Source organism: Phalacrocorax carbo, chromosome 1 (assembly GCF_963921805.1).
Source record: "Phalacrocorax carbo chromosome 1, bPhaCar2.1, whole genome shotgun sequence".
Classification (NCBI taxonomy): domain Eukaryota; kingdom Metazoa; phylum Chordata; class Aves; order Suliformes; family Phalacrocoracidae; genus Phalacrocorax; species Phalacrocorax carbo.
Genome location: NC_087513.1, coordinates 165,179,875 through 165,199,521, shown reverse-complemented (window position 1 = coordinate 165,199,521; position 19,647 = coordinate 165,179,875). Strand labels below are relative to the sequence as shown.

General features: G+C 43.6%; 1 protein-coding gene across 2 annotated transcripts in view; it reads left to right on the top strand.

The window, feature by feature from the left end:
- Positions 1-11,871: 11,871 nt before the first annotated feature.
- SLITRK5 (SLIT and NTRK like family member 5) overlaps positions 11,872-19,647 on the top strand; it is a 9,628-nt gene continuing 1,852 nt past the window's right edge. Inside the window, exons 1-3 of one of the 2 annotated variants that reach the window (XM_064440694.1) lie at positions 12,211-12,250; positions 13,540-13,743; positions 14,770-19,647. The exon at positions 14,770-19,647 is cut by the window's right edge and continues 1,852 nt beyond it. In XM_064440694.1, the coding sequence (XP_064296764.1) occupies positions 14,778-17,669 (2,892 nt within the window). In that variant the 5' untranslated portion in view covers positions 12,211-12,250; positions 13,540-13,743; positions 14,770-14,777 and the 3' untranslated portion in view covers positions 17,670-19,647. Of the gene's footprint in view, positions 12,251-13,539; positions 13,744-14,769 lie in introns of both variants that reach the window. The other variant, XM_064440693.1, reaches the window with a different exon arrangement.

Genomic DNA, 19,647 nt, shown 5'->3' with positions numbered 1-19,647 from the left:
GATGAGATATTGGAGAGGGAGCTCTGAGAAATTAATTGAATCAATTCAATAAGGTATTCCACATTCCATAATCAATGTTTCAGTTAACTGATCTCGTTTTGCTTCAGTTCCTGAAACGAAGACTGAGGATAATATTTCCTCTCACCTTTCCTTTATCTGCTTTTTCTGCTTTGGCTGCAAATTTCCAGGTAGCCAAGTACAGTTAAGTAACTTCACACTATGCAGTTACCACTGGATTTCAAAAGGACTGACACTCTCACTCCAACTGATTTTTCTCTAAGTCATAGGTTATAATATGTCAATAGGTACTGATGCTATCTAATTAGATATCTGTAATAGAGAATCAAGATGATATTTGCAACTACTAGGTATCACCACAGTAGCAATAAACATAGTAAAATTCCACGTGGCTTTCTATTTCAGCTTTGTAGGATGTTCCACAGGGACCTGTGTAGAAATCTAGAATGGAAACTACATTAAATTGTAAATCTGATACCACTTCTATGTAGAAAGAAACTCCTCATCAGCAATTTTTCATCTGAAGACTGTAAAACTATATTTCTCTTTAATAGAGGGTGTGAAAGGGTGCTTGGTGTATTATAACTAGTGATAGAATAAAATTTAAACAATGTTTGCAGGGAATTTTAATATTCTTAACTAAGGTGTATCAAATAGTTATCATTACTTTTTTCCTTTTTATTTGATGCATTATATTTAAACTAATAACTTCACTGGTAAACACTGGTATTATTCAGCTACTTTACTGATACTAAAACACAAGCAGATTCTTATTTGTGTTTCACATTGGACTAGAATAATGGTTAAAACCCCTTCATCACAAATCATGTTCTGTTTCTTAAATTTGAATGGTAAAACACCAGTCCTCTTCCTTGACTATTGGATAGAAATTTTGAACAGATTATCAGTTACAGCAATTAGTAAGTTAAGAAAATAAAGAAAGAAAAGGCCAGTCCTTACATAGTATTTCTCTTTTTATGCATTACCATAAAAATTGTAATCAATAAAGATGATCAATGCTCAAGCTAGCCTGATTATAGACTGTGGTTCAAAGAATATTGAATCACACCATATATCTTTAAAGATGGATTTTGAGTTTTGTAATAAATGTTGCATAGCTTTCTTGATCTGCCAACACTCAGTCTTGTCAACTAACCAGATATATTTAAATGTAATTTAATTTAAAATAGACAAGTGACAATCCAAACCCAATACCAGATTATCATATCACTCTTGATACAAGTTGCTTTCACAGAATCAAAGAATCACAGAATGGTAGGGGTTGGAAGGGACCTCTGGAGATTATCTTGTCCGACCACCCTGCTTGAGCAGGGACACCTACAGCAGGGGGCACAGGAAGGCATCCAGGTGGGTTTTAAATGTCTCCAGGGAAGGAGACTCCACAACCTCTCCAGTCCCCTGATCATCTCAGTAGATCTCTGCTAGACTTGCTCAAGGAGTTCCCTGTCTTTCTTGAACTGGGGGGCCCAGAACTGGACACAGTTGTCCAGATGTGGACTCACTAGGGCAGAGGAGAGGGGGAGGGTAACCACCCTTCGACTTGCTGGCCACAATCCTTTTAATGCATCCCAGGATACCATTGGCCTTCTTGGCCACAAGGGCACAGTGCTGGCTTAGGGTCAGCTTGTTGTCCACCAGCACTCCCAGGTCCTTCTCAACAGAGCCGCTTTCCAGTAGGTCAGCCCCCACCCCCTACTGGTGCATGGGGTTGTTCCTGCCCATGTGCAGGACTTTGCACTTGCTTCTGTTGAATTTCACGAGGTTCCCCTCAGACCAGCTCTCCAGCCTGTCCAGGTCTCGTTGGATGGCAGCACAGCCTTCTGGTGTATCAGCCACTCCTCCCAGCTTGGTATCATCAGCAAACTTGCTGAGGGGACACTCTGTCCCTTCATCCAGGTCATTGATGAATATGTTGAACAGGACTGGACCCAGCACAGACCCCTGGGGAACACCACTAGTGACAGGCCTCCATCCAGACTCTGCTCCATTGATCTCAACCCTCTGAGCTCTGTTGTTGAGCCAGTTCTCTGTCCACCTCACCATCCACTCATCCAACCAACACTTCCTTAGCTTGCCTGTGAGGATGTTATAGGAGACAGTGTTGAATGCCTTACTGAAGTCGAGATGCATGATGTCCACTGCTCTCCCTTCATCAACCCAGCCAGTCATGCCATCGTAGAAGTCTATCAGTTTGGTCAAGCATGATTTTCCCTTGGTGAATCCATGTTGAGTACTTCTGATAACTTTCTTGTCCTCTATGTGCCTGGAGATGACCTCCAGGATGAACTGCTACGTCACCTTTCTGGGAATGGAGGTGAGGTTGACAGGCATATAGTTCCCCAGATCCTCCTTCTTGCCCTTGTTGAAGATTGGAGTGACATTTGCTGTCCTCCAATCCTCGGGCACCTCTCCTGTCCTCCATGATCTTTCAAAGATAATGGAGAGTGGCTTGGAAAGACACTTTGACTTTCAGTCTGTTTACTTCCAAAGAAGAACTAGTAACATGAAGTAGACAAGGCTCACTAAGAATAACAAGCTATGGTTCATGAATACATTTATCAATTCATGAGTTTTCAGTGCAGTGGACTTGTAACTGTCTCATCTTTGGGTTAAAAGACTGTGGACTCAGATTTTAAACCAAGACCATGACTTTCTTAAAATCAGTAATGATATTCCAACAAAATTATATTGTTCATTAATAACTTTAAAATAAAAAAGAATTCCCTCAATTTTTTTACTATGTGTGATACAATGTTCAGCAGTAAAATGTTTAACAGTGCTGACATCTCTGAAAGAAAATTATTGTTCCCTACGAGTTCAAACAAGGGAACTCAGAATTGCAGTTTCAGGATTACTGACTGCAGGTTCTGAAAGCAGTTTTTCTGTAGTCATGTTTTGAATAGTATTGAGAAGGATGAAAGCTTGTTTGCTTGTTTGTTTTTTAAGGGAGGACTTTATTTTGAAAAGGGGAAGTGACTGCTCAAGAACTCCTGGTTTCCAGACAATATCAGTGCAATCCAGTTCTCAGTGTTGTACATGTTGCCTTTTGATGTTACAGGAAATAATTTTTTAATCCTCTGAGGTGTCTGTTCAAGTATCTTGCTTATTATAACTGAAAGAATGTATCTTCACACTTCTTTGCATTTTCCTTTCCTTTATAGTATTATAGTAAGAATAATAGTAGTTGTATTACTATATAAAATAAATAAATTTTTTTTAAAAAGCTCTCATGCCATAATGGCTGCTGATGTTAATTAAACAACTAGCCCACTAGAAGAATGTTTGCATAACAGTTAAGAATAACTTGATTATGAAAAGTATTATAGCATAAACCAGATTATTTTACATGACTAGTGTTCTATATAAACATTAATTGTAAGGGTTAGAGGGCTGTACAATTCATCAAAGGCCTTTAATTCTTGAAACATCCCATTTATCAGGATGTTCTAGAGAAGCTAATCACAATACACGTTTCTTCATCACTCATAGGCATATATAATTATTTAAAAGTTTGTTACCTGAAAATCCATTCTTATAGCAAACTGTACAAATAATTTAAAAATTATTATAAATTTACCAAATAGGAAACTTAAAGTGACAGGGTTTCTAGCAGATTTTTTTTTCCCATTTTATATATTACTACTTAATCTCAAAAAGACCACACTAAGTCCACATTAAAATCCAGCTTTTTAAAGTTTGTTTTGAAATCTAACTGCACAATCATGAATCTATTAATATGCCTTCTTCAGTAATGTGCAAGGTAGTTCAAACAGGACTCAACTCTAAAGATCACAAAGAAAGCTTGCTATCATGTTTTCTACTACTCTCGCTCAATTTCTCTTCTCCTTTTAATATTTTCCTTAAGCGTTTCCTGCACATAGGTGCATATAGGGCCACCTTGTGGCAGCGACTGATGAAAACTCCCAAGTCAGAAGACGTGGAGGAGTCACCAGTGGCATGAAATCCAGATCATGCTGAACAGCCAGACCATGCAACTTCAGTTCATTGTAAAGCTTCTGTGCTCTTACTGGAGTGAGTCTACTAAAAAACAAAAACAAACAAACAAAAAAAACCACCACAAAATTAAACATTCCTTACTTCTTTTTAATGCAACATAACATAGTTACAGTGCCTATTAGGCAGAATGGTTAAATAATAGATTGATTTTTAATTATCTCTGTGTAAATATTCTTCATATTTATCTGAAACAAAGACCAAACTGACTCATTAAGCATCAGCCTATTCAATGTTATTAAGTGAATGCATGTATATAAATATCTGAAATGTATATAAATATGTATTATGTTTATAGTTTGTAATTATGTGTTTAAACATATGACGTAGAAATCCATAAGACTGGATTTGTTTTTTAGAAATCACATTAAAGGTTTGATTTTTTTAATTATTTTTATAAATTACTGTGCATGCAGATAGTTTGTCTTAAATAGCACTTCCCAAAAAAAGTAAAACAACAGATTATTCTCAGGCAAAATTATTCAAATGGTAAAACATAAAGCTAAACTCTGGTATCCACTTATAGTCACACAGAGCTAAGTTTACAAAAATATATTTATGCTCCTACCAATCATTTGCTGTGTCTAGATCCAGTATTCAGAAACCACTGAGACTGCCAGTGTTCTTGCAGGATACCTTCATGTGCCTCAAGGATCTACATTCGTTGCTCCATATTTCATTGCCAATAAATCTAACTAGCCAGCATTTTTTTCATGGGCATTAGAAATCACATTAATGCTGTTATTACTGAGTCACTTGGAAGTCTGATTTCTACAAAATCACTGGTTTTCAATTTCTGATTTCCCTGCTTGTTTTTCTTGTGAGGAACTGTTTAATAGATATTCTCATGGGATGCTTCAGTCCCCCAATGCAAATAGGTCACTCTCTGGGTTTGAGGGATAGTATACTCACCATATTAAAATTTCTATTAACTAATCTGGAGTAAAAATTTTAACCCAGCTCCTTCTATTGAATGTTTTAACCATTAAGACAGAAAACACTTGGTAGTTCTCTGAGTTTCTCCTGTTAAATCTGTTTCACCTAGTGTAAGAAAATTAAAGCAGAAAGTAAAAAAGAATAACCTAATGGATTCGTACCTTAGGGTTACCTCCGTGTGTAAGAATATGAATAAACCTCTTTGTAATTCCTATCCTACAATTTCCACCAGAAAAAGAAAGAAGCTACCCCAGAGGACGTGTTGAGATCCACATGAAATCAGAATCCTTTTATTTCAGTTATTATGGATAGATTTAGATACCTAATATTAGACTTATTTGATGTAATATAATTTTAATAATTTGGTAATCCTAAGTATAGAAAGGAGATAAGAGAGATGAAAACTCAGACCTGATGTATAATGCCAGACAGTTTAGGAAATTTTAGAGAGATTTTTTCCTATATGTCACTTAAGCCATGCCATGTCCTGTTGAAAATGCTAAAAATTTAGGTAGCATTTTTTGGGAGAATGGAACTGAGTTGAGTACGACTTTCATGAGAAGTAGGAATAGGAAGCACAGGAATATAGAGCTGGAAGGGACTATCTAAATTTCTACATCCTCATAGGTGTGGATTACCACATACTAGACGTAGTTAAAAAAAAATAATAAAAAAATAGAGGTCTAGAGAATTTTTACTGATGCTGGTAGATGGTACTACCTGCTTTCCAACCCTGACTCAACACCTTTAATTTTGCAGTAAAGACCAAAAGCCAGACCTCTAATGTTCCTTTGGGAAGAATGAAAAAGGGGGGAAGAAGGGGAACAAGGGCACTGCCAAGGGTCTACTGAGGCCCGTGCAATAATAAGAAATGTTAGAAATTGTTTGCAGAATATTCTAGGAATTAAAACATGTCCCACTTTACAAAGGAGAACAAAAGAAAGAAAGAAATTAACAGAACTCAGAATCTAAATTATACAATAAGAGGAGAAAACATCCTTCCTGACCTGAGAGCCTGCAGTAAGCCCTGAGGCAGAGAATAGATACAGCATAAATGTAGAACAACCCTATTCCATCTTCTTCAAAAGCGCTTTCCTTCCCAGCTTGGTACAAATGTCACATTCCTAACAGGAACTATCCCATTCAATTACACAATATTTTCTGTAAGCTTTTCAAGTTCTATCTTAAAACAACTTTGGTTTCTTGGCCTGATCACGTATTTGGAAGACCTTTACAGTATCTCATGTCTCAGATGGTCAGTAAATTTCTTCACATTTCTAGGCCATGTTAAAATATAATCAAAACATAAGTATTTGATGGCATGACAACATCACTCTTTAGTTGAAACATTTTCTGTCTTTTCTAGTATTTAACTAAAAATGCATTTGTAAGGAATCACATGCCCTTTTGATATCTGTGTTGCTATGTATGCCTTTTTCTTTCTTAACCTCTCTTCTGTAGACACATTTTCCATGCCCTAATTACCCTAATTTCTTTCTGATCTTTAAATTTCATTTTAAGATCTTCTTTGAATATATGACTAGAACCACGCATAACACAACAGGGACCCATGAAAAAACACATCATTCACAATAGTATTAATGCCTTCCCACCTATCAGGGCAATCCTGCCTAATACACCATAGAACCACATTTCTCTTTTCCCTTTATATCAGTACACCTTTTATAATGGCAACATTCATTCACTTTCTGATCGACCACTACCTTCAGATTTTTAGAATTTTGTATAAAATTGGATGTCTCCAGTTTACAGCAAAAGTTTTCATCCATGACTTTGAAGATTGCATCATTCAATTTCACACCATTCCTATCAGTCCAGGCCAAAAGAAAATAATATATGGATATGTATTAATTTAATTTATAAATATTGACATGTTAAAATATTGACAGTAACATCAAATTTGTAAATGTATAGTGTATATATATTTACATGTATATATCAACACAGACACTTCTAGAGACATATGTATGTATATAGAAATATATATATGTATGTATATGTATACATATGTGTATTTATGTACATGTATGTGTGCATATATGAGTATTCTTGTCTGATTATGTGGTTCTGAGCAAGACCACTAGTTTCGTATGGTCTACGAACTCTGTCCAGACCCACTTACCTTATACCCTGAAATCAGTGCTAAGGGCTGGGCTCAAACCTGGTCACCAAAAAACTCCACTAATGACTTCCATCTATCCAGGTGACTCCCCTCTACACATTATGTACTGTCCCCTTTTCTAAGCTTCTTGGAAATTTTGGACTTGCTTACTTCTGGACTTGCATTTCACGTGTTGATCCTTTCAGCACTCTGGGACAGAAATTTTCTAGACCAAATGCTTGTGCCACACAGTACCAGGTACACTGATGATGTGATTCCTACTTTCATTATAAATAAAAATTTACATATACTGCCTTTCCAGAAACAGAAGCAACTTTTCCAGTGACTATTTAGTCCAGGCCTACTTTATTCTTAATATCCACCCCATCCTTTAACATCTATCCCACTTACTAAGTTCTCATTTTACTTGCATGACTTAAGAATTGTTCTTACTATGTTTCAGTTTTCTGTGCAAGTTTTGGTTTAACAAGTTTTCTGATCATTCTCAGTTTGGTTTTATACCTTCTAATTATTGTTGTAGAATTCCCCTTGCTAATCAAGGTCTCTTTTCTAGTCTTTATAAGTTTTGTGCTTACCCTTAATAACTTGCTTAAGGTTTTTACCTTCTGGGAATTCTTTTTCGTCCCCACTGCTTTGGTTTGGGATTTTTTTTTTGTTTAGTTTTTTTTTTCTCCCCCTCTCCCTCTCCCCCAGTGTAAACATTCAATAATGTTTGCTTTTTTTTACATAAAGTAATATCATGCCTTATTTGAATTCTATTTCTGGTGGTCCTTGCTCAAGACTATCTAGCTAAACTTTTTTGTTTCTCAGTTTGCCTTTCTGAAACTCTAGACTGCAGTTGCAGATCCTCCACATTTTTCTGTCTTGCAATTTCATATGAAGTGGAAAAGCTCAAAACCACCAGATTTAAGATTATTTTCTATCATCGTTTTTTCCTGCAGATCTTATAATTCACTAAAATTAAGTCTAAGTTATCCTTGCCTCTTGCTTGCTCAGTGTTTGTTCCACAGAAGGAGCTATCCTCTGTCACGTTCAAATTCATACAATCCCCAGTGTAATTGGTTGAACCTTTTTCTGATATTTGCCCATGAGAAGTCATGCAAATTTCCATAATCAGGCAAGATGAATTTTTCCTTTTTTTCCTGTATTTGTAGACATTATCTGGATCAAATCTGTACCAGCAGATTCATAATAGATTGCATCCGCATGAAGCTTTTTTCCTACCCTTTGCTCAATACTTTTCATTCAAACAGACACTATCTCATCTTCACCCACAAATTTAACTTCCTTAATGCACTATTGCTTAAGAGTCTTTACTCCTTAACAGTGTTTAGTGCATTAACATGAAATTCTTTCACCACATTTTTTGTCTTTCCTGAATAGCCTGTATCCTTCCATTCCAGTATATTTTACTTATGACTTTGGTACCTCCATGTTCCTCTTTTCCATAATGTCTGGTTCCACATGCTATATCAACTGTTCCTGCTACTTGTATTGACTGAAGAAAGGGGGTCGACCCTTACAGTTACAAGTTGTTGTAGATATAATCCATGTACTCATCATATCCTTTTGTTTATCTATCTTTTCTGTTGTTCCATCCTCATTCATGTCCCTCTATTTCATAGAATAATAGAATGGTTAAAGTTGGAAAAGACCCTTAAGATCATCAAGACCAACCACTATTTGTATTCCAAATAAGGATTATATGAGTTACTTTCAACTTTCCTCCCGAGTTTTCCAGTTTAAAGGATTTTAGGATCTCCAGGTTTAATGAAAGGCAGATGAAGGTAAATTAGCAAAAGGCAACACACTGTAGTGATAAACACATCTTTATTTCTCATAAATTTAGCAGCATTTATTTTTTTATGTTCATGTGCTCAACTTTATAATGACAGTTCTAGTTCAAATATTCAGATGTGACTTTCCACTGTAAGGAATAGTTTCAGACTATGTAGACTCCATTCAAATGGAGTCTAATTCCTTACTGATTTCAGTAAGGAATACAGAGCTGTGCCCTCTCATGCTAGTCACGCATACTGAAATAAATATTCTGCAAAACTCCACAGAACTTTAAGCTATCTACTAAAAATATAACGTTAATCATAATGAGAATGAACGGAACAGCAGCATGACAGTTCTACGCTAATAACTACTTAAACCTTGTGTGTGCTACTAAAATAATCTAGCAGTCTAACTACTTGGAATTAAGATTTTATTAAATAGGATTTTCTATTCATTATACCTTTTAATATCTCACGAGCACTGGACCAGAATAATTAAACTGAAACTTAGGTACAATACTGACTTTTACATAATATTTTTTAACAGGATTTCAGGTTTATGAAATGTAAACTTTTCCAAAACAGTTTCATTGAAAGAGTTAAGCTCAGCCTAACTGCCAAGGTTATTTAAAATATCTTTCTCTCTTATGAATAAAAAAGTGTTTATGTGTGTCTAATTTTGTGTGTCAGAGAGACAAACGGCATAGGAACACAGGCAGATGCTATAAATATGACATGCCTTAAAAAAGCAAGCACAAAATCCCATATATTCAAAATACAGAATTATTCATTCAAAACAAAAATATTTTTCAAAGATAGTGAGGTCATAAGAAACTCCTGTAAAACATCCCGATTTGCTATCTGTGATTTTTTTTTTTTTACTTCCACTATCATCATATAGTTCATGTGGAATATTAGAAAAGCTTTAAAGAGTGGGATGGGTGGGGGTGGGTGGGGGGAAGTGCCTAGTGTGGCTTCGTATTATTTTCCTGACTAAAAGTAGTATCTTGGAACTCAGTGTACTGAGTTGCTTGGTACAACTTGATAATTTGAGTTTAAACCCACCGAAAACCTTCCACTGACTCAGTTGGTTTTGAATCAAAACATTAATGTCAGAGATTAATAACAGAAGGAAGTACTTTGTCCCACTGAGAAGCTTTCCAAAAATCTTCTCCAAGGTCAGGGTTATTACCTGGTTTATATAAGAAAGTTGTCTTCCATCCAAACACCAGATCTTGCATATTTCAGGCCTAGGGAGAGAGGATTTGAGTCACACTCCTTTTGCAGTTGCAAAGACAAGAAGACACCTTTTGAGGAAGGCTGAGCATTCAAGAAAAGGTGTTTCTTTATGATCATTGCTGGTTTTAGCATGTTGGGATGTTAAGATACGAGTTGACATAGGTCTGCTGAAGGTATGGATGTGATGAATTCACATATCATATGCAGACTATTCTTCCCTCCCCAGTGTTTAGACCCACACAAGAAAACCCATGAAGGCACAACTATGCCTAGCATTACATTTGAGTTAAAGCTGGATTCCAGCTGCGGTGCTATGCACATGGGATGTACTTTATGTGTTTCTGTACGCATAACGCCTATTCGATTTTACATACTAAAATGTACGGAGCACATAACAGTGATGAATACACAAATGGGAACATGTGCACATCTTTGCAGAGAAGTTACCTTTTCTTTTCTGTTGAAGATCAGCGTAATTTCTCAGAAAATCGAAACCTAAAGCTAAACGTAGAAAACACCACCACTGCCACAGCCGGCTTGGCACAGCAAAAACCCTCCACGTTCCCCGTGCAGACGCAATAACGGCAGCTCTCCCACCCGGCAACAAAGAGAAGGCAGCCACCACACCGCCGCCTGCTTCCTTTCTCCCCCGCCGCGCCCACCGACGCCCCCCGCCGAGCCGGCCCCCCCGCGGCGCCTCCCGCCCTCCGGGCCCGCGCGCCGCTATCGGGGGCCGCGGGGCCCATCCGCCGCCCTGCCCTGACACCTGGCGGCGGCGGCGGGAGGCGCCGCGCCGCGCCGTGCTCGGGAGCGCCGCCGGCCCCGCGGCTTCCCCCGCCGCCGCCGGGAGCGGGCCGGGAGGGGATGGGGGCTGCCCAAAGGGTCGCGTAGTTGTTGCTGCTCCATCCGGCCCCCTCCGCGCCCCGCGGCGGGGGTGGGCAGCGGGGTAAAGAGGAAATAAACGGCCCCGACACACACCCCGCGCCTCCGCTTTCGGAGGGTGCGTGTAGCGGAGCCCGCCGCTTCCTTTCGCTGCGACCACCCGCTTCCCCACGATCTCCGCGGATGCAGCGGCGGCTCCCGCGGAGTGACCCGACCGCGCCAGCCGGGCCGTCGGCCCCCGCCGCCCGCCCTGCTCCGCGCCGCTCCGCGCTGCCCGCCCGGCCGCAGCCAGCGGCGCTGCGGGGAGAGGAGGGCAGCACCAGCGCCGCTCCGCGCCGCTGCCCGCCGCCGGCCGCCGGGCCCCGGGACCCCGGCCCGGGGGCGTGGGGCAGAGCGGGGGGAGCGGCGGGGGGTGGGTGGGGGGGACGGCGGCGGAGCGCGGAGAAAGTTGGCCCGTGGCGGTGAAAGTGTGAGTACGGCCGCGGGGGGCGTGGGGCGGGGGCGTGGCGGGGCCGGGGGCGCGGCGCTGCTGTCGGCGTCTGTGTGCCCGCGCCTGTGCGGTGCGTGACCGTGCGTGCGGGGTGCGCGGCGCCGAGCGGGGCCGCCTGCCCGCCGCGCCGTCAGCGGGGGACACCCCCACCCACCCCCCCCCCCCGGGCCGCCGCCCCCTCCCTCCCGCCTGCCTGGCCGCCCGCCGCCGCCTCTCTCCTCCCCGCACCCCCCGCCCCACTCACACTCCCCCAGCCGCCGCCGCCCCGCCCTCGCTCCCCTCCCACCCCCCCAACCCCACCCCCCCACCCCCCGCCGCGCTCAGCGGCGGCGGGGAGAGCGCGGCTCTCCGCCGGCCGCCGCCGCCGCCCCCGCCGTGAGGGCGCGCGCCCCCGCGGCTGCCCGGGCACGCGCGCCCGCGCGTGTGTGCCTCTGTGTGTGTGTGTGTGTGTGTGTGTGTGTGTGTGTGTGTGTATGTGTGTGCGCGCGTGTGCGCGCGTGTGTGCGTGTGCGCCCCTGTGCGAGCGCGGGTGTCTCGGCGCCGCCTGCGTGCGGGGGGTGTTTGTGTGCGTTCCGCACCGAGCCTCCCCGGCGGCCGCGATACTCGCCTCCGCCGCCGCCTCCGCCGCCGCCGCCGCCACCCCGGCGGCTCCGCGCAGCGCCCGCGCAGCGGGTACGCATCTTCATGGGCTGCCACCATGCTCGGGCCCTGGAGATCTCGGGCGAAGTAAGTACCGGGGTTGACTTTTTCTCAAGCTCTCTTTCTCTCTTTTCTTCCTCCCTTCCTTCCCACCCCACCCCCGCCCCTTCCCCGCCGGGTCTTCCCTTGCTGTTGCTTTCCACCCCCAACCCCTCCCCCGTCCCCCCCGGAAAGCCGTTTCTCCCAACTCTGGGTGCTGCTCGGTGGGGTGTCAGTGTCCGGCTGGGGCTGCTTGCTTGCTGCTGCTGTCGGCGGTACTGAAAGCTGCTTCGAGCCGGATATGCAGTGCGGTAATCTAAGGGTTGAACTCTTCGGGGAAAAAACCACACACACAAGAAAAATCCCGATGCAAGCCCTTTCCTCTTCTCCCCTCCCCCCTTTCGCCCCCCTCCCCCCCCATATGAACCTCTGTAGGGAGCTGCCGAACAGCAGCACGCAGTCATCACGGAGGGGTTTCCAGGGCGGGATTGCAACCTTGCATATAGCCAGCTACAACTTTATTTTCTTTACCTCCCATCCCCCTCCCCCCTTTTTTTTTTTTTTTTTTTTTTTTAGGGAAAGGGAAAAAGGAGGAGGGAGGGAATATTGTATTTGCCTCCTTTGCCAACCATAATTGAATTAAAGTTGTAAAATGCTTGGAAGTTTAACACTGACCGGGCAGGTTTTCAATGGCTTTTTTTTTTTTTTTTTCCTCTGAAGAACTGTCAGTTAATGGATGAATGGATCCGATCGAGCCGAGAAAGAATATGCTAGATACATGCTTTTGAGTAGGATTTCTTCTGCCTTTATGCAGTGAAGCCTTTTGCTTTGAGTAATTCTGATCCAGTTGACGTCTGGTCAGAATTAGGGAGAGATTCGCCGAGACTTCCGATTTCTTGCTGCATGACTGCCTTTGCTGCAAGTGCTAGATTTTCAGCCTTGAACCTGATGCCACAGGATATGTCTTGCAGTACTGAGACTTCCCAGTTTTTAGGATGCGTTCCTCCAAACCAGAGTTGTGGCATGAGGATTGGAGCTCTGAGGTGGACGATAGAAAATGCAAGCCTGCTCCAAGATCCAAGCATTTAAGCCTGGATGATTTATTATGATTACTGACACACACAATGCATTTATTTTCCCTATTCATATTGTTTTTAGACTAGTAGAAGTAGAAGAAAGCCACAAGGAGTCAGAAAGAATGCAAGAAGGAATGGAAATGGGATTTGTTTCCAGCTAGGTGAAATTTGGGTATTAAATTACTGATGTAGGTCAATGGTAGGGTTTCCCTTCCACCCCCCCTTGGCTTTTACTCAGCCTGGGTGTCTTCTCCCCTAAAGGATGAAGAGTACTGACAGCCATCGCTGCTTATAATCAGTAACTGATGCTTGGAGTGTTGGCGATGAGATATTTCCATGAGACCTATTTAGATCTCTCCACTTCTACCAGGCTAGTTTTGCAGAACATTGGGAATAAGCGATATGTCAGATATGGCTGAGACTCCGAAGATGATCCGCATGTTTTACATTTTTCTCAAATTTTGGGTGAGTGGTTAAAACATTTCCTTTAAGAGTGTGTGTGTGTATGTGTGTGTGTGTGTGTGTAAGAACTGAAGACTTCTGCTTGATAGTCAGCTCTGTTACAATGTATATAACTCATGGGAGTGATAAAATCAATTAAAATTATTTACTTGTGTAAGGATACAAAATTTCTCTCACTGAAGAGAGCTGTTAAGTGCACTGAAGTAGGAGGTTAATGCATTTAATCTCGTTACTAAAGAATTCCACCACAAAAGTCATCTAGGGGATGCATGTGTGTGTGTGCGTGTGTGTGTGTGTGCATGCCTGTGTGGGTGGATGTGTGCTTTATAAATGTATAGATAGAAAAAAAAAAAAAAACCACCATAAAACAGTTTTTTAAAATGGGTGATGTGGAGAATCTGTCAGTATTCTCTCTGTTGCACTAAGCTGCCGTTTTCAGCACTGAGCATTTTTCTTTGGATTCCTACCATGGCATTCCCACTGCCGGTTAAAAATCAAGGTAGAAGGAGGGGAAGACCTTGGTGCGCTGTTCACTGGGGAGGTTCTGAAGGGAAGGGGGAGCTGGGTAACAGGGGAGGTGGGAAACCTCGTAAAATGGTGCTTCTTTTCTCTTAAATTAGAACCATGAAACTGAACTGACAGCCATTTTATGTATATTTATGGGGCTGGTCGTAAAAAAGAAATCCAAGGAAGCGTTGAAATGCACCCCACAGGAACAGAACTAGAACAATTCCTACTGTGACCTCACCTTTTTAAGCACCGCAGGCATTTGACTCACTAGGAGTTGCCCATCAACCTTTTAATCAATGCATATCATCCAGTTATTGAAAGTATGGAAATTAGAAGTGACAGGAGTTGTGTTTGGTTTTGGTTGTTGGGGGTTTTTTGTGTTTTTGTTTTTGTTTTTTTTTTTTTAATTAACAACCCATTCTCTACCCCTCTGAAGATATATATAAACTTTGTGTCCATTTCAAATGTTATGGGGCTATGCTATTATGCTGCTTTATTTTCTTCTCCTTACCCTTACAGGAAATAAAATGTACGCTTGCTGCTCTACAGTAACTTTGGAACAGGACCTCAACAAAAAAATGCATATCTGGATGCTGCAGATGATCGCGTTTGCTTTAACATCACTGGTCCTTTCGTGGGCAGAAAGCATCGAATATTATGGGGAAATCTGTGATAATGCATGTCCTTGTGAGGAGAAGGACAGCATCTTAACAGTGAGCTGTGAAAACAGAGGGATCATCAGCCTTTTTGAGATTAGTCCACCAAGGTTCCCTGTCTACCACCTCTTGTTGTCTGGGAACCTTTTGAACAGGCTGTACCCGAACCAGTTTGTCAATTACACGGGGGCTTCCATTTTGCATTTGGGGAGCAATGACATACAAGACATTGAAACAGGGGCCTTTCATGGTCTGAAAGGCTTAAGGAGGCTTCACTTGAACAACAACAAGCTGGAACTTTTACGAGATGACACTTTCCTTGGGCTAGAGAGTTTGGAATACCTACAGGTCGATTATAATTATATTAGCATTATTGAACCCAATGCCTTCAGCAAACTGCATTTGCTGCAGGTGCTTATCCTCAATGATAACCTCCTCTCCAGTTTGCCCATCAACCTTTTCCGGTTTGTGCCCTTAACTCACCTGGACCTGAGGGGTAACCGGCTGAAGCTGTTGCCCTATGTGGGCCTTTTACAGCACATGGATAAAGTGGTGGAGTTGCAGCTGGAGGAAAACCCCTGGAATTGCTCCTGTGAGTTGATTGCTCTAAAGGATTGGCTGGACAGTATCTCCTACTCTGCTCTGGTGGGAGATGTGGTTTGTGAGACCCCTTTCCGCTTACATGGTCGAGACTTGGATGAAGTCTCCAAGCAGGAGCTTTGCCCCAGGAGGCTCATCTCGGATTATGAAATGAGACCGCAGACGCCATTGAGCACCACAGGGTATTTCCATACTACCCCAGCTTCGGTCAACTCTGTGGCCACTTCTTCTTCAGCTGTTTACAAATCTCCCTTGAAACCCCCCAAAGGCACCCGCCAACCCAACAAGACGAGGGTGCGTCCCACTTCCCGCCTGCCCTCAAAAGACCTGGGATACAGCAACTACGGCCCCAGCATTGCCTACCAGACCAAATCCCCGGTGCCTTTGGAGTGCCCCACTGCCTGCACTTGCAACTTGCAGATTTCTGACCTGGGCCTCAATGTCAATTGTCAGGAGAGGAAGATTGAGAGCATTTCTGAACTGCAGCCCAAACCCTATAATCCCAAGAAGATGTATCTGACAGAAAACTACATTGCTCTGGTACGCAGGGCAGATTTTGTGGATGCTACTGGGCTGGATTTGCTGCACCTGGGCAATAATCGGATCTCGGTCATTCAGGACCGGGCTTTTGGGGATTTAACTAATTTGCGAAGGCTGTACCTGAATGGGAACCGGATCGAGCGGCTGAGCCCAGAGCTGTTCTATGGGCTGCAAAGCCTGCAGTACCTCTTCCTGCAGTACAACGTCATCCGTGAGATAGAGGCAGGCACCTTTGAACCTGTCCCCAACCTTCAGCTGTTGTTTTTGAACAACAATCTGCTGAAGTCTTTGCCAGGGAGCATTTTTTCTGGTCTCCCTCTCTACAGGCTGAGCCTGCGGAGCAACCACTTCTCCTACCTGCCAGTGAGCGGGGTGCTGGACCAGCTGAAGTCCCTGCTGCAGATCGACCTGCACGAGAACCCTTGGGACTGCACCTGCGACGTGGTGGGCATGAAGCTGTGGCTGGAGCAGCTCAACACCGGTGTCCTGGTGGACCAGGTTATCTGCGAGTCCCCTAAGAAGTTTGCCCAGAGCGACATGCGGGCGGTCCGGGCGGAGCTGCTGTGCCCCGACTACTCGGACATCGTCGTCTCCACGCCCACGCCGTCCCCGGGCCAGCTGCCGGCCAGGACCACCCCCTCCTCCTCCACCGTCCGCCTCAACGGCACGGCGGCGGCAGGCGGCTCTGCGCCCGCGGGCGGCGGCAGCGGCGGCGGCGGCTCCTCGGTGCCGCTCTCGGTGCTGATCCTCAGCCTGCTGCTGGTCTTCATCATGTCCGTCTTCGTGGCGGCGGGGCTCTTCGTCCTGGTGATGAAGCGGCGCAAGAAGGGCCAGGGTGACCACGCCAGCGCAAACAACTCCGACGTGAGCTCCTTCAACATGCAGTACAGCGTCTACAGCGGCGGCCACCACCACCACCACCACCACCCCCACCTCCAGCAGCATCCGTCCCACCGCGGCGGCGGCGGGGGCGGCGGCGGGGCGGGCGCGGCGCTGCCCAAAGTGAAAACCCCCGCCGGCCACGTCTACGAGTACATCCCGCACCCCCTGGGCCACATGTGCAAAAACCCCATTTACCGCTCCCGGGAGGGCAACGCGGGCGAGGATTACAAAGACCTCCACGAGCTCAAGGTCACCTACGGCAGCCACCCCTTGCAACCCGGGGGGGGCGCGCCGCCGCCCCCGCCGCCCCCGCCGCCGCCGGCACCCGGCGGGGAGGACGCGCCCGTGCGCAGCCCCGCGTACAGCGTGAGCACCATCGAGCCGCGGGAGGAGCTGCTTTCCCCGGTGCAAGACGCCGATCGGTTTTACAGGGGCATTTTGGAGCCCGACAAACACTCCTCCTCCTCCACGCTGGGCACACCCGGCTCCACCCTCCCCGACTACCCCAAGCTCCCCGCCGCCTACACCTACTCCCCAAACTATGACCTTAGGCGTGGCCACCAGTACTTGCACCCGGGGCCGGGGGACGGCAGGCTCCGGGAGACGGTGCTCTACAGCCCCCCGAGTACTGTCTATGTAGAGCCCAACAGGAACGAGTACCTGGAGCTAAAAGCAAAACTAAACGCAGAGCCGGACTACCTCGAAGTGCTGGAAAAACAGACCACATTCAGCCAGTTCTGAGAAACAGCCCCCCCCGCCCCCCCCGCCAACCACAGCAGCTCCTTCTCTAGAGTATTTGTATTTAACAACCACACGCAAAACAAAGAAACGTAAATGCTGACCTCCCCCCACCTCACCCTCCTCCTTTTTTCCCCCTTTAATTCATTTTATTGTAGGGTGAAGTGCCTTGGCACAGGATTTTTCAGCTTCGGGGAATGATTCTGAAAGGGTGTGCTGTTTATTTTCTTTTATTTTCAGGTTTTGGTTTTTTTTTTTTCTTCTTCTTTTACTGTGTTTGGAAGTAGGAAACCACCTATTGTGTAAATTGGGCACAACGCTGGCATCGTGCGTATGTCCATATGTGCTTGGGGAAGGTGGCAGGAGGGTCTTATCAGGTCATATTCAGGTCACAAGTACAAAAGTCATGGTCACTTTTTTTTTGTATAGATTTTTTTTTTTCTTTCTGGTTGAAGAATACAGCGCACATTTTCCCCTTTTAGCCATGGGTGAGTCTAAATGGCTTTTATGGAGAGATTAGCACACCCCGACTTTAATACAAGGTTTCCTTTTTTTAAGGATGTGTTTGTATGCTTTCTGGACTTTTGAATTAAAAATATATTATGATCTTTAAAAGGATCACTGTAGATGTGGACAAATCATTAAAGAGTGCAGAGATATATGATCCATAACTGGTTAGTGAAAATAACTTATTGATGAAATATAAAAAAATATTTTATTGTAGCACCTATTTTTATATGCACATTAGCATTTCTCTTTCCTTCACTATTTTAGGGCCTAATCCTGCAAATTCTTACTCACTTGAGTATCTCTACTTGTGAAAGAACTCCCAGCTTAGGCCTTCATCCTGCAGGCACTTAAGCACATGAACAACTTTACCAATGTGTGTAGTCCCTTAGACTCACTCACTGAGCAAAGTTTGACAAATGTCCAAAAGATTAGGATACAGGATGCAGAACTACTCTTGCAAGTAACACTACTGGGATGTTTAAGTGTTTTTTCTTTTTTCAGGATGGGGTCCAAAATCTGTGGATTGCTTTAAAGTGTTGCACTACATTGAGAGCTTTTTACCCAAAGCTGATGTAGTATCAGGAGGACCTTTTAAATCACTACAGATAATGCCAATTAAGACCAAATCTTAACAGACAATCTAAGACATATAACCTGATCACAATAGAAAAAAATCATGTTCTTCTATTTAAAAATGTACCTTTTAGCAACCTCCTGCTCAGGCATCTGGTTGGGCAAACTAGTGAGGGACATGTAGAAGGCATTCATTTTATCAGGAAAAAAAATGTTTAATTTTTGGTTTGTCAGTTTCCTTTTTTAATTTTTTTTTTAAATTTTTTCATTAGTTAACCAAAATATAATGATTTTACAACTGTTGTAGCCAGTTTCTGATTGTTTAGTCAAGTACAATTGCACTTGTACAGATCCACGTGTTTACTGGCATCTTGAAAGACCAAATGATGGACTGTACACATCTATATACAATGTCTTTACCCCTTTGGGCAGCAGGCAATGGCAAGGATATTCATAAATATAGTATCACTGTAAGGTGGGACAACTGATGTCTCATATGTATCCCAGCACATGTGATTTTTTAATAGTTTCTGAATAAACACTTTATAAATATTTCAAATGTGAGAACAAGAAGTAATGAGTATCTGAAGTTTGAAATTTCTTGCCCAAATAATCTGTTTTTACACTGGATTCTCTTTACTAGCAATTATGGCTCATCAGAAAGATCTAACATTTTTTAGGCAAAACATAATGTGTTGTCTATTTTCAAAATGCAACATACGGTAATTACTAGCATATATAACATGGATCAGAGAGCGACACATGGATATGTGTTTCACCAACATATTGGATAGGATAGTTTTATATTTACATTTTGTCTCCTTGCTGAAGTGTTCTTTAATATATGGAACAGGGTAAGTGATATTTCACAGGCGGTTTTGTCTTTCTTCGTTAGGTT